This window comes from Epinephelus moara, chromosome 11 (assembly GCF_006386435.1).
Source record: "Epinephelus moara isolate mb chromosome 11, YSFRI_EMoa_1.0, whole genome shotgun sequence".
Lineage (NCBI taxonomy): Eukaryota > Metazoa > Chordata > Actinopteri > Perciformes > Serranidae > Epinephelus > Epinephelus moara.
In genome coordinates this window covers 800,607-816,448 of record NC_065516.1, presented here as the reverse complement: position 1 = coordinate 816,448, position 15,842 = coordinate 800,607, and the positions used below count along the sequence as shown (strand labels likewise).

The window sequence follows — 15,842 nt, the reverse complement described above, 5'->3', positions numbered from 1 at the left end:
AAGCCTTTTGGCACGAAACTGTCACTACGCCAAGCTGGATCTGTCGACACCTCCCCCTGCTGCGCCGCCACACCCATCTCAGCGCACCTCGGTCTGCCAAACTACCAAACTGAGCGTGCCTCGGGTTGCACTGCTCGAAACTAGCTCTGCGTGGGGTTCGCCACCCTGCGCCACCCTGCGCTGCGCCGCGCCGGGAAACTAGAGCCCCTAGTGTTATTAGAGCTTAGATTCTGTGCCCAAGCACAAGCCCGCCCCGGGCGGGCTGGAGGAGAGAGCAGGAGTGCACAGATGGAGTTACAGCTAAGTTGTTGTTTGTTGGTTGTTTTGGCGTGGTTACGGCCAACAGTAACCTGTACTGTTCAGTAATAAATGGTGGTTTAATTGCCGAATAACTGCGTCATCCTTTCCACATGTCCAATGTTGCAACATTGTGTGCGCACAGCCCTTCACCACCTGGATCCTAAAATAAACACCTCTTTTATTACATAATCATGCTTCCGTGTTGCGCCATTCATTAAGATCCTATGTCATTCAAATAACAAGAATTGTGGTTTAATACTCTTAATTATAACAGCCAACTTATTGAAAAATGTCGGGTTTAAATCGGGTTCGGGCCCATAATTACAGTTAATTGGACAGGCCGGGCTGGTCCCGGACATAACGTGCACGGGCTCGCGGACATAACGTGCACGGGCTCGGGCCGGGTCGGGCTGGATTTTTTGGGCCCGATCTAAGCTCTAAGTGTTATGGAGGTGTGCATCAGGTGGCACTGTGCAATGATGTCTTGGCAGATTGCAATTACGCAGAGATTTTCCTTTGAAGAAGGCTCCTCACAAGTTTGGACAGTTGTGTATGCATTTGTATCCACACACCAGTTCACAAAGTCATAGAGAAGGTTGGGTACATAGTCCTGACATGAACAAAGAGACAGGTGTTCAGTGCTATCATAAAAGCAAGGGTCTTGCTTTACTTCTGCCATGGTTTTCCACAGTACACCTGCTGCCATGTGTAATATGTGAGTTTCAGACATTGTTGGATGACATTCCAAATTCACTGAATCAGTCTCCTTTGTTTCCTTTTCTTTGACTAGAGCAGCCTCCCTCATAGCAAGGCCAATGGGTAAATTGGTTGAGCAAACCAAGTCTGATTTTCCTGGCCGTTCAACAAACAAATTTGTCTTTGTAGTCGTTCAGCAGTTTCTCCTTCAACTTCCATTCCATTGATGTAAGGTTCTCTGGTATTACACGGTCTTTCCTGCAAATGAAGCAGTCTCTTCGGACATTGAATGAACTGGTATTCTCCCTACTTAGTCTTCCAGATAAGCTGGTTGGTGTAGTAGATGTGGTTGGTGTAGTAGATGAAGCCTCACTCTGATTTCTGGTTGCATCTGGTCCTTTGATTTTCGTCTTCATGGTATATGAGGCTCTACATAATTTATGATAAGAGACCTGGATTTTGAAACCCAATATGGAAATGAGGCATTTCATAGGACTACATTGCATATTACTACAGTACATTGCATATTGCAGTACACATTGCCTATTACTACACTGTCTTAACTACATTGCTTATTACTACACATACATTGCATATTACTACATTGTATAATACTAATTAGAGCTACTAGGGAAGCACTAATGCTAAAGCTTGCTTGTGCTTGCAAGCTAGTGCTAGCAAGTAACGGTAACTGTGTAGTAACTAGCTAGCTAGCTAAATACTGTAAGTACAGTAAAAGTTGCTAATCTGTGCAGTAACTAGTAACTAGCCTAACATGAACAGGTGTTTTTTTTTTTAGCTTTTTTACTGAACCAACCTACTCACCGTTCACACTCGGCGGTCCGCTGTGGAGCGCTAACGGTGACGCGCGTGTATGTGTCGTTCCCTCACGAACTGCCGTGAACTGTACGGTGACGCACACCCACAAAGTCAGTGGAGAGAGCGGTGCTGGGGAGGACCAATCACACGTTACCAAAATAATGGTAGAACCAATCGATGAGCGGTACGAGGTTAGAGGCGGGACGTATGGTAGACACCAACGATTGTTAACCCTTAGTGTACCATATTGAGCGGACGCCGACAGCCAGTGTTTATATTGGTAGGGACAATACAGAAGGGGCTGAATATTGGTAGGGACGTGTCCCTACCGTCCCTACCCAATCCTACGCCTATGGGCTACTGTTCAATGTCAAGGTCAAGCGGAGATCAACATTTCAGTTTCTACAGGGTATTTTGTCAGCAGAGTAATTGAGTAAAACCTACATTAATTTAGACTCCCAGTTTAAAATCTCACACATCTTACCTTTCTTCAGGTACCAAATGTATGCCTGCAGCCCCTGTAGTTATTGAGATATACTCATTTGAATGTTGGTATGTTGTTTTAGGTGCAACATAAAAAAACATGCTCAGGGCTTAAGGTGCTGGCTGCACTAGTTGGGCTGGTGACATCAAAGGGTGGAGTGAATAGTCAAATAACCTACTTTTATGATAAGATAGCACTCTTTGGAACATATTAATAACATTTTGGGGTGATAGTTATCCTTACTTTAATAATGAGAGACATATATATATACATACTTTTTGGATTTTTTATTTCCTAATAAATTCTCGCCTATAATTCATATTGTATTAGTATTGTACGCAATAACTGTCTATGAACATCCAGTCAAAATTTGGTGACATTCTGATGACTATTTCCAGAGATACATCTGATAAGGCAGATGCTGTCCCTTTTGGAGGAGCCACAATTTTAACAATTTTCGGTTTTGGGGAGTATCCAAACATCAACCAAATAAACTAAGTTTGCAGTAAAATATTGTTATACAACCATCCATTTCAGAAACTAGACTTATTAAAGTTATGAAAAAACATGGTTGTGCTTTGTTCTACCTCGGGTAGGGGTATCTCAAAAACTAAAGCCTTTTTTGGGATTTGTTGTTGTTTTTGGCACTGTTTGGCTGTATTTGAAAGTTCATGAGCAGGAAGTGCCGGCCAGACTGTTTCCTGTATTGTAAAAACAAAGAGTGAAAACACTGAGATCAAACAGTAAAACTCACTCACTCACTCAAACCTTTATTTAAGACTCGGGAAATCAATTGAGGGAGACTCTCATTTTCAATGATGCCGAGCATGAACAAAGACATTAAAACAATTAATAGGCAAAGCAAATGCCACAGCCCCTTTCCTCTGTTTTCTCTGGTCATTTCAAAAGTGTGTAAAAAGACCATTGTTCCAGCAGTAAAATGAATGGATTAATGTTCTTTATAAGTAATGCTCTTTCTCATACTGTTTATGTTGATTATGTAACACATTTCTGTTAAAGTTCACTGCCGTAAGATTTTACGCTTACTTCTTCATGTTGTTGGCATTACATCCATTAAAAAAAACAAGTAAAAAAACAGTTGTCATTGTGAAATCCACAAAGTCACATTAAAATCAACCTTTCATGTTATCTTATTGATATTAATTAATTTCATTAATCAAAGCTGCTGTCTCATGTAGATCTGTTGGCTGAACACAAGATGGTGCTGTTGTTTTGCAACATTGCATTACCTGCTGTTTGACTGAAACTGTGTGTATGTGTGAGTGGAGGAGGGTGTCTGTCTGTCTGTCTGTCTGTCTGTCCGTCCTACCTTTACCCATATCAGTACAGGTGAGGTGACTGTCAGTCTGTCAGTGTGAATATGAACTCCACCCTGAGCCCTGGACAAACAATAAGCCGCCACTCAGTTTGTGTGTTTGTGCACGAAAGGTCAACTAATATTTTTCCATTCAAATATTTACATTGTTCAGAATGTACTTTCCGTACTCTGTTTTTCTTCTTTAGAATATTGGACGATCATTAATTTGGTCCTCCATAGTGGGCAGAAAATGTCTTTAAAGGTTCCCCTTAAGTCCAGCTCCTGCTGCATTACATTAGTTTGATTTTAATGTCTGAAATGGAGGTGGCAGAGGACCCCTGGAATACCAACCTGACATGATCCTCTTATCTCAACAACATTCGACCCTTTAAAACACAAAACCGAAACAGCAAGAAAAACCTGCGGAAAGCTCACAGCTTTCTTTTCTCCTTCAATGATCTGTGTGCCATTAAAGAATAAAATAAAATGAATGAAACTGCACATGTGTAAATAAAAACAAAAAAAACAAAACACCTTAGAAATCTCCTAAGCTTCCCAGAACCCTTAGAAACCTACAGCTACCTACTGAAAATATATTTTTAAAAAAAAGTTCATTATTATTACTTAAATGTTGTTTCTCTTCTTCTCAGCATCTCTGGCAGGAATGAGGCTCCAGCAAGGAGACATCGCTGTAAGTTAACATAAAACCAGTCTGTCATTTAGCCTGTGGAGGAGGAAGTACTCAGATCCTTTACTGCAGTGAAAGTACCAATAGCCTACTACACAGTAAAAATACTCTGTTACAGTAAAAGTACTTCAATGAAAGTGTTCCTTCAGTAAAAGTATGAAGGTATAATCAGTAAAATGTTGTTAAAGTATCAAACTGTTAATATTACAATATATGATCTCATTACATGATTCTGACTTATGCATTAATGTTAAAGGATGATTTTACTGTTGGAGATGGTTGAGGTGGAGCTCATTTTGAACTATTAACTAATGATGATTTTTGTTATGGATTAATCGGCTGATTATTTTCTCCATTAATCGATTGATTGTTTGGTTTCTAAATTAGTAAAAATAGTGCGCCGTGTTCGTCACAATGAGCCAGAGCACAAAGTGACACATTCACAACGTTTGTTTGTTTAACCCCAACATTATTACTGTTACATTACAATCACTAACATTATAACCAATACATTACAATTATTAACATTATTACCAATACATTACAACTATTAAAGGAAATGGCCACTTTAGAATGAAAATACAGACAGTACTTACTCACCCTCATGCCGACAAGAAGTCCAGTGTAGTTTTTTAATCCACAAAACTTGTTCGGGGTATCGGAGGATAACAACCAGCCAGATTTTTCCATACACTTGAAGTGCACGGAACCCACATTTTGAAAATGTAATAAAAATCTGTGCTAATGCATTTCAAAAACATCAGAATTGCTTGTCTGTCGTAATCCAAGTGTCCTGAAGCCGCGGCATGCAAAACTGACTTGAAAAGACGTAATTTACTCCACTTTTATAGCATAATTTCTCACTGTGGTCAGTTAGTCTGCCCTGCAGGCATGCTGTGTTTACATGGCAACTCGCACGAGACTAGCTGATGGCTAGTGGTGGTGCTAGTTCTCGAGTCTCGCGCTACACTGGACTTCTTGTCGGCATGAGGGTGACTACTGTCTGTATTTTCATTCTAAAGTGGCCATTTCCTTTAATATAATTACCAATACATTACAATTATTAACATTATCACTAATACATTACAGTTACCAACATTATTACTAATACATTACAGTTTCTAACATTATTACTAATACATTATGGTTATTAACATTATTACTAATACATTACAACTACCAACATTATTATTAATGCATTTCAAAAAACTAAGGTTATTATCAATACTTTACATTTATTAACATAATTACTAATACATTACAAATATGAGTATTATTACTAATACATTACAGTTATTGCCATTATTACTGATATATTACATTTACAGTATTAGCATTATGACTAATACATTACAAATATTAGCATTATTACCAATACATTACAGTTATTACCATTATTACTAATACATAACAATTATCATTATTATTCAACGGAAAAGTTTGTAAAGCTGGAACCATTAAATATTTTTACAGGAAAAATTACTTCAACCATCAAAATTGATTCACTTTAAGTTTCTGTCAAACCACTAATGGATTATGGACTTATGATTTCAGCTGGAGTCAGCTGGACTCAGCTGCACTATGAAGTGTTTATAACTAAACATCAGATTTTACAAACTTTTCATATGTTTTGTCTCAAAAGTCTTAATTTGTAAAGTAACTAAACACTCAAGTACAGTGCAAGTAGCTGGAAATTGTACTTAAATACAGTACTTGAATAAATGTACTTAGTTACATTCCACCACTACATTGAGCTAACACTTCGGTCAAAATGTGTGTGTCCAGGTGAGTTTGGGTACCAGTGATACAGTGTTTCTGTGGATCCAGCAGCCTTGCCCGGCGTTGGAGGGTCACATCTTCTGTAACCCAGTGGACTGGCAGGCGTTCATGGCTCTGCTGTGGTATGTGTGTTTACATTTACACCTTTAATAAGCAGCGGTATAAAGAGACATACTAAATGGTTCTGACTTCAGGTGAAAATAACACTTGCAGGTCTATTAGCTACCAGAACTGCTCTCTCTGGGTGTTTACCAGATATTCATTAATTTTGTGTGTTTTTTATGTAATAGTTTCCCATTTTGGGAAATATTTGCCAATACCAGATTCAGACTGATTCCATTCTCATATCAATAGCCTACAGTTAGATATGAATCTACAGCAGGTGGTTAGCTTAGCTTATCATAGCACAAAAACTGAAGACTGGGGGAAACAGCTAGCCTGGCTCTGTCCAAAGGTAATATAATCCTCTCCCCTTCTAAATCTCCTTTCCCTTCTAAGTTTCTCTGATGTTTTATAACTGGTTTGTATGGAAGCCCATTGCTGCCAATGTAATGGAAAAAGAAGAAACTGAAACTGAATAAGAAACTTATAAGTCATTTTAATAAGAAACTTTTGCATCGGAAAATTATGACTAAAGCACTATTCGGACGGGATTAGTTTTACATAGGTACGTAGCGTAAAGTAATAATTACCAGAGATTTTAGTCCCGTCAGAATGTGCCATGTCAGTAATCATTACCGCGTGATGTCAGTAAAGATTACAGCGACTTTTACCTTCTGTAAAAGGGTCCCGGAAAATTACCTCAGGTAATACTAATCCCGTGCAAATAGACCAGCAGTAAATATCTGTGTTAGGGCTGTCAAAAAAAATTGAAGTTCGAAATATATTCGAATATATATATTTTTTATAAGTTCTAACCTAAATTTGATAATTCGAATATCATTAATAATTACTTAATACTATCAGTAATGTTGTATATCACGGCGAATCCCGTTCGGGCGGAGATGGCTCGCGCACAAGCCGGTCCAGAAAGGGACACAGAGATGGAGGGAGAGGCGCCGACGGAGGAGCCTGCTGCGCCAACACCACCCACTGCGCTGTCCGGATGTGTGACCTGTCCGGGAAGACATACAGGGAGAGTGTTGCACCTGCTGCCTCCCTGCCTACCCTTTTTGAAGAAGAGATGAAACGTTACCAGAATGAGACTCCACTATGAGCCGACCAGGATCCACTGTTGTGGTGGAAAAATACGCACTGAAGTATCCAAACATTGCTCAGATAGCGAGGCAGAAGTTGGTCATACCTGGCACTTCAGTGAGGTCAGAACGGGTGTTTTCATCCGAGTGTCACGTTCATATTGTGTCAGCAATAAGCATGTTATTTTTGTTTTTTTTTATGTAAAAAAAAATAAAAATAAAATAAATAAATAAATTTGAATATTATTCAAACTCTACTAAATTAATTCGAAAATATTCAAACTCAGTTTTATGGTGCTTTTGACAGTCCTATCATGCGCACATGATGACAGGAGGGGACGGCGGTGCATGAATGGATTTACCCCTCCCACTTGTGGTAGTTTTACTGATATTTCTTATCCCGTGCGAATTGGCCATTAATATTACCGACGTTCTGTGGTTAAGTGACATTACCCCACGTGCCCATGTAAAACTAATCCCATCCGAATAGTGCTTTAGTAAGTCAAAATTATGACTTAGTATCTCGAAATTATGACTAAGCATGGAAAAATTATTAGTTATTAACTCAAATTAATGACTTCATATCAATATTGCCAAATTATGATTTAGTGACTGAAAATAATGACAGTGACTGAAATGAATGATGATGAAATAATGACTCGATCATAACAAAATCATTTAGAATTGTGACTCAGTATTTCAAAATAAGGAGTTTGTATTTCAAAATTATAACTTAGAATTTCAAATCTATGATTTAGTTTGGCAAAATTATGACCAAGTAACCCAGGGACTTACTATGTCAAAATAATGACTATGATAAAATTATAAGTATTAAAAAAATAGGATTTAGTGACTCAAAATAATGACTTTGTATTGAAAAACTTTCACTTCATTTTTCAAAATAATGACTTAGTATCCTGAAATGATGATTAGTATTGCAAAATTATGACTTAGTATTTCAAAATAATGACTTTGTATCTTGAAAGGATTTAGTATCACAAAATTATAACTTAGCATCCCAGGATATTGACCTAATATGTTGAAATGATTTACAATTAAAACATTATGACTAAGTACCTCAAAATAATGTCTTCTTAGTATTGACAATTATAACCACGTATCTCAAAGTAATGATTTTGTATCTCCAACTGATGATTTAAAAGGATAAACTTATGTCTTAGAATCTTAAAATAATGACTTAATATATTAAAGTAATGATTTAGTATTGCAAAATTATGACTTTGTATCTCAAAACAATGACTTTGTATAGCAAGATAATGACTTAGTTTCTTGACATAATCATGTAGTATCGCAAAATTATCATCTCAAAATAATGACAAACTTTCTCAAAAATAATCTCATTATCTTGAGTAGTTTCTTATTATTGTGACTTACAGATTTTTTTTTCATCACATTGGTGGAAATGGGCTTCCATAGCTTTGTTTGATTTGTGTACAGACAAAATTTACAGGGATGTGGTGCTGGACTTTGTTTTTTTTAGCTGGGACCAGTTGCCTGGCAACCAGCAGGAAGCTACTTAACATTCCACAAAATCCACATTGTCTCTTCTTTGCACAAATGCTATAGGAACATTTCAGTGTTAACCATTTTTATATTCTTACAGAGCTGCTCAGCTGACTATCTTCATTAATTTAATTGAGGTTAACTGTGGCACAAGTGTGCACCATGCAGCTGTATTACAGTATGTAGGAAAAATGCACAGAAATACAAAAACACATACCAGATCAGATTCCATATTCTTGACTGAGCTAGTCATCCATCCCAAAAGGCATCAATTCATCAAAGGAAAAGAAGGATGGGGGTCTAAGAAAGATGAAGTATATATCTGAAAAAGAGAAATTGTAAGAAATATAATGATATTTAAAAGAATAGAAAGGTAATAAAAAACCCCATTAAGAGCAATGAGGAAAAAAGAAACTTTAGCTAAAATGCAGTGAAGGAGAGGAAATGTAGGAAAAGAACAAGAGAAGTGGAGCAATGGACACAGATAGATTAAAAGGATGAATGGTATAACCTGCAGGCTGGCCGGAGGCAGTGAAAGTTAAAACCCACTGAGACTGAGCCACTTGTTCGTTAAAAAGCTGCAGAAGAAGAAAACCCCCTCGGGTTTATTGATTTCCTCCAACAACAAAAAGGAAGAAACATTTTGGGCGGTTTGCTGCTGCAGCCTCAGGAAAGCTCCATCAGTGTACAGCACTCAAACCTTCAACACGTCGTCAGTATGTTTTCTGTCAGTTCACCTGCAGGAGGTCCAAGGTTCCTCTTGTCTGTGAGACTGTATCCGTTCATTCTGCCTTTTTATGCCTTTTTCTAGTTAACATCACAGAAATATACAACATTAAAAACTGCAGAACAGCTAAGAGGAGTATGATTGTACAAATTAATAGAGCTTCAATGGACTAACCTTTAATTTCAAGACATTTTATGTGTATTATTTATATTTTACAAATATTTTTCAGTTATTATTACAGTTACTTCTTGTTTGTTCCACACAGAAGGATTTTAATACTTTGTTTTACCTGCCTTTTGTTTGTGGTTCAATAAAGAATAATAAATAGAAAATGTGTGTGTGTGGGTGTGTCTCCACAGCTTTAAGAATGGTTCTCTGACGAGGGAACGAATCAGGAACAAGTGTGCTGGAGGATCATGGGAACATTTTTCAGTGGCCTTGAGAGAAACACCGCTTGGAAACAACGGAAACATAGGTTCTTTTCTTCCTTTACCATTTCCCACCTCCTTTAATCCAAATTTCCTTCCTTCCTTCCTTCCTTCCTTCCTTCCTTCCTTCCTTCATTTTGTCTTACCTCCTTTACCCCAAATTTTCTTTCCTTCCTTCTTCCTTCCTTCCTTCCTTCCTTCCTTCCTTCCTTCCTTCCTTCTGTCTCAACTCCTTAACCACCACTTTACTTCCTTCTTTTTTTCTTTTCCTATGTCCTTCTCTGTCCCCTCTGGAATTTCTCAATTGTGGGATCAATAAAGGTGTATCTTATCTTACCTCTATGTTCATTCTTTCTTCCTGCCTAACCCCTTCATTTCTTTTTTCAATCTACTTTCCTTAGTTTCCTTTTCCTTCCTTATTTTCCTGCATTATTTCTTCCCTCCCTCCTTTTGTATTTACCTATTTCCTTCTTCTCGAACTCCACTTTTCCTGTCTTTCTTCCTCCCTTCTTTCTTGTTATGTTTCCTAACTCATTCATTCTTTCCCTCCTTTTCTTCCTTCTCCTTTCTTTATTTTTCTGCTTCCTTTCTTCCATCTTTCCTGCTACCTGTTTTTGCTTTCCCTTGCTTCCTTAACTTTTAACTCCTCTTTCGTCCCTCCCCCCTCTGATTGGTTGTTTGATGTGTTTCCAGGCTTTTATTTTGACACCTTGGAGATCACACCTCCTGCAATTGGAGTTCATCTCTTCAACCAGGATGACAACAAGGTTGGTGGTGAGACATTCAGACACACACAGGGAGAGACGGAGGGTGTTTCTCAAAGTCAAGGATCCTGCAGAGGCAAGGCAAGAGTACTCCCTAGCATTCAGTGGACACACATTGGAACAGGCTAACAAATGTCCCCACGTGATCATCGTTAACCCTCAGCAGACTGAGGGGGTTTCAGTTAGTGATATTTTTGGCACTCTGTAATGTTGTTGGACAGTTTTAAACACATGTACCAGTGTTGTCAGAATCACGTGACTTTTAGGGAGAATATATTTCTGGATCGTGTTTAAGAGTAAGTGGAGTAATGAAGTAAAGACTACAGCTGAAAAAGTTCTAAATTATCATTTACAGTATATAAACAGACTCACAGACAGAATCATTTAACAGTGATCCCTTTTTTAATACATATTTTCTGTGTGTGTGACCACACACTGCGCTACAATAATATGAATAGCGGATCTGATGAGCTGCGCTGCTCTGAAACAGCTGACCGCACCAATTGTAGCCTACATCATACCACCGGGTAATCCTCTGAAATAAGTTCACCTCAAAACAAAAGAGTGATGCTTTGACCTGCAGGATATTCTAATGTCTTTACTGTGGCCGCTCTCACCGCGATTCCCCCAAAATATACACCTACTGAAACTGGTAGAATGAAAACAGTTACCAAGTCGTTATCATGTGAATAGTGGGGGCACTTAGCGCTCCATCTCTGCTGTGAATGAGTCATTTAAAACTTTTATGTTTTATCTAAATCACGTTATTTAAAAAATCTCATTATGCAGCAGTGGACACATTGGAAAGTGTAAATTATGAGGTTTCTGTCAATACTTTTTTCACGCTTGTATGATAAAAACTCAGGTGGAGACATTAATCCAAATACTAAATGACATATTTATCTAAATCCTGCCAAGCTCTGCCGGCGCAGGTTTCATTGAGGATCCACACATGCATCCTTTGAATTTCTCTGAAAGAAGGACTTAGTCCTTCGTAAAACTCGGAAGGATCCATGACATTGGAACAGTCCCTCGGCGGCATAACGTCCTTCAAATTCGGCTGTTTGAGGATCCTTCCTTGACATTGAGAAACACCTAGTGAGAGTTTTTAGTTCAGCTTGTTCATGTTCCACCTGTCCACCTGTCCTGCAGGTGTCCTCACTGAGTCCTCAGGTGGAGGTTCGGGCGCTGGTGGAGGGTCAGTTTCTGTCCAGGAGGCTCCATGCTGAGAGGCTGGGATACTCCATCAGTAAGAACCCCACCTCTCCACCTTTATTTAAAGCCTGCTCTGCTCTTCATGTTTCCTTTCTTTCTTTCTTTCTTTCTTTCTTTCTTTCTTTCTTTCTTTCTTTCTTTCTTTATTTATTTACTTTTGTGTCCATCTTCTTCCTTCAATATCTGTTGAGTCCTTAACTTTGATAATTTTGTATTTTTTTTCTTTCTTTGTTATTTGCTTCTTACATGACATTTTACCTTCCCTTCCTTCATTCTTTCATTCATTATGTACTTTATCTACCTTGTTTTTATGCTGTTGCGCTGGCAATAGATGTGGACAGAGGCATAATGCTATCTCAAGAATGCCTTGAAGGGAATTTCTTCAACTTTGGCATAAACGTCCACGTTGACTCAACAATGAACTGATTAGATTTGGGTGGTCAATAGTCAAGGTCACTGCGACCTTGCGTTTGTCTTATTCATATGAACACAATATCTCAAAAACACCTTGAGGGAATTTCTTTGAATTTGGCACAAACGTCCACTTTGACACAGAGATTAATTTATTATAATTTGGTGGTCAAAGGTCTCTGTGACCTTACAAAACATGTTTTTGGCCATGAATTAAACATTTCACATTATGACAAAATTTCACACAAATATCTAATAGGATAAAACAATAAAGTGATATCATTTTATATATCAAAGGTCAAAGTTCAGCTTTACTGTGACATCACAATGTTCTGCATAAAACACTTTTCTGGTCATTACTCAGCAGCTTATTTCAGGAGCAGAAGGGGAGACCATTGGTCAGACACTGATTGGTGACACTAAACTGTGATGATTGTATAGATCTTCTGAGTGTGAAGCATCTATGTTTTAGAATTTGTAGCTTCTTTGAAGCAACATGTATTTTTTAGGCATTGTCGGCTATATGTGAGTCTGGACAGATATTGATGTAAACTGTAACTGAAACTTGGCTGGTTGGCGAAGGCATACAACCATGAGGTGGTAATTGTAGTTTTTTGCAGGAAGTTCTTCTTTTGTTGTTGAATATTTGATTAAAACATTAAAACCACTCACAGAGGGTTTCTCTTACCAGCCACTATCAGCTGCAGCGTCCGTAAGTTTTAGTCTCAGGTGAATGATAAAACTTCATTCATGTGTGTTTTAGTTCCAGGAACCAGAGTGTTGGCAACAGGAGGAGCCTCATCTAATAAAGAGATCCTGCAGGTCAGTCCTCGGCCTCACCCGTCTGTCTCACAGTTATTATTACTATGATTACAGTGTTGTTTGTTGTGTCAGTAATATTCCAGGTGAGGTTACACCCCCTGCTGAGGGAGGAAGTCTCTCACTCTAATCTGTGGTTTTGATGAACTGACCTATTTCTGTATGAATTATTTTCATCCAAAAATGTTTTTAAATATGCCATTTTAAAGAACATTCAGACATTAAAAGTTGTATTTTTTTGCATCCATTACCAACAATTTAAGTGAAACTGTTTAATTAAGTGGCCTTAACAGAGATTGATTAATAAACACTTCCCTCAGTATATATGACTTTGGAGGATAAAAACTGCCAAAATAACAAATAAATACATAAACTAATAAATTAATATGCCATTAAGTTATAAAAAAAAATAAATGTAGGCATTGATTTGTTTATAAAATGTAAATTAATATTTCTGTTATTATTTGCTTCTTTATTTATTTAATTTTGTATTAATTCCCCTATTTATTGACTTAACTCTTTAATTTCCCTTTCATTTGTTTCTTTATTGTTATCAATTTTTGATTAGTTAATTTATTTATGCATTTATTTTGTATTTAATTTTGATATATTTTTTAAAGTATTTTTGGCATCTTATGTCCTCCTTATATGCCCACATTTTTTGTTTTACATTTTTTATTAATTAATATTTTTTTAGTTTAATTTTTAATTTACTTTTAACTTAGTAATTCATTTTTAAAGCCGCTACAAGGAACTTTTAACTGGATATGCAAAAGTCTCTTGTTTCTGCTGATGTCTGTGCTTGACCTACAACAGCAAATGAGACCATCGGTGTGAAGATAAGCTATTTCTATACAGTGTATATCCATACCTTTAGGAAACTGTGTCCGGGTCCGCTGCAGGTCGCTTCCAGGACGAAGCGATTTACGGCACTCAGATGGCACACGTCATCTTACCTAGCTGCTTACATTTANACCACAGCCGCAAGGATGCTGTTCACTATAGCAGGCAGGATGATGCCACATCTCAAAGAGGTATGCAAACATCGCATATGGCAACTCCAGATCCTCTGTATGGGCAAACAACGCCACAAGTCGTCTCTACCTTCTCAAGACAATCAAACATCAAGAGATCTCTACAGCTTGCTGCAGCGACAAAATGACATAACATCGCTCCTTGTCCAATCGCAAGCCTTTTACTTTCTACCACACAGGAAAATCCCATTTTATGATGGAGATCCTCAGGAGTTTAAAGCATTCATAAAAGCATTTGAGCATTGTGTGGAAGAGCAGGATTTGGTAAGGCAAGGCAAGGCAAGTTTATTTGTAGAGCACAATTCGTACACAAAGTAATTCAAAGTGCTTTACAGAACAAGAAAATGCATTAAAATCACAATACAAAATAAAAACATAAATAATCATTATAAAATGAACTTTAAAAGAGAAGAGTGCAGATAAGATCCTTTCAGTCATATGCACAGTGAAATAGAGCTGTTTTGAGCCTAGATTTGAACATTGTCAGAGTAGACGCCTGTCTCACATCTTCAGAAAGACTGTTCCAGATTTTAGCTGCATAAGACTAGAATCCTGATTCCCCATGTTTAGTCCTGACTCTGGGCACCAGCAGGAGGCCGGTCCCTGAGATCCTCAGAGTCCGAGATGGTTCATATGGCACTAACATGTCAGAGATGTACTTTGGTGCTAGGCCGTGGAGAGACTTGTACACAAGCAGAGCTGCTTTAAAGTCTATTCTCTGAGCCACAGGAAGCCGGTGTAGAGACCTGAGCACAGGACTAATGTGCTCGTACTTCCTGGTTCTGGTCAGGACCCGAGCAGCAGCATTCTGGATGTACTGCAGCTGTCTTACGGCCCGTTTGCAGAGGCCAGTGAGCAGGCCGTTACAGTAGTCTAACCTACTAGAGACAAATGCATGGATAAGTCTCTCCAAGTCAGGTTTAGACACTATACCTTTGATTTTGGCAATGTTTTTTAGATGGTAAAAAGCTGCTGATGTTATTGATTTGATGTGGCTGTCAAAGTTCAAGTCTGAGTCCATTATTACCCCGAGATTTCTAACCTGATTTGTAGGTTTTAGAGAGAGAGACTGGAGGTGACTGCTGACACTTTCTCTTTGTTTCTGTTACAAATACTTCCGGGTAGAAAACCAGCAGAGCTTTTAGCTATACNCATAATCTTTTACAAGGCCATGACTCATCCGTCCGGCCGGACTATAGAGGCAATCGCCTTGTAAACAACAAGGCGATTCTCTCTATAGTCCAGGTAGAAAACCAGCAGAGCTTTTAGCTATATACAGTATATAGCCTACGTATCACATTTTTCACATCACTGTATCGCCGTTTAAACTAATCCGATGTTTGTAAAGTCTATAAACACAATGTTTGAACAAACATTACTATTTCTTAGCCGTTAGCGGTGTCTGTAATAGGCAACTCATTAAACGGTCCGTGAGATTTTTTTTTTTTCCAGCAGATATTTAGTTATAACATGATTGAGCTAGCAAAGCAGTTTTGTGTAGCTATGTGTGGTATTTATTCACTTTTGGGAAATCACGATGTCTAGAAAGCAGCAGTGGCTGCGGCTGACAGGGACAACTAACAGCAGCAGCAAAGCTAACATCAGGACGTCATCTGTTAAAAGCCTCCCGTTGTCGGATA

General features: G+C 38.1%; 1 protein-coding gene across 5 annotated transcripts in view; it reads left to right on the top strand.

Moving 5' to 3' along the window:
- The window catches only part of xylb (xylulokinase homolog (H. influenzae)), a 192,981-nt gene that overhangs the window by 82,429 nt on the left and 94,710 nt on the right, over nt 1-15,842 (top strand). For all 5 annotated transcript variants that reach the window (XM_050056648.1, XM_050056650.1, XM_050056649.1 and 2 more), the window contains 6 exons: nt 4,268-4,308; nt 6,091-6,206; nt 9,891-10,006; nt 10,653-10,726; nt 11,876-11,972; nt 13,113-13,171. In XM_050056648.1, coding sequence (XP_049912605.1) covers nt 4,268-4,308; nt 6,091-6,206; nt 9,891-10,006; nt 10,653-10,726; nt 11,876-11,972; nt 13,113-13,171 — 503 coding nt within the window. The remainder of the gene's footprint in view (nt 1-4,267; nt 4,309-6,090; nt 6,207-9,890; nt 10,007-10,652; nt 10,727-11,875; nt 11,973-13,112; nt 13,172-15,842) is intronic.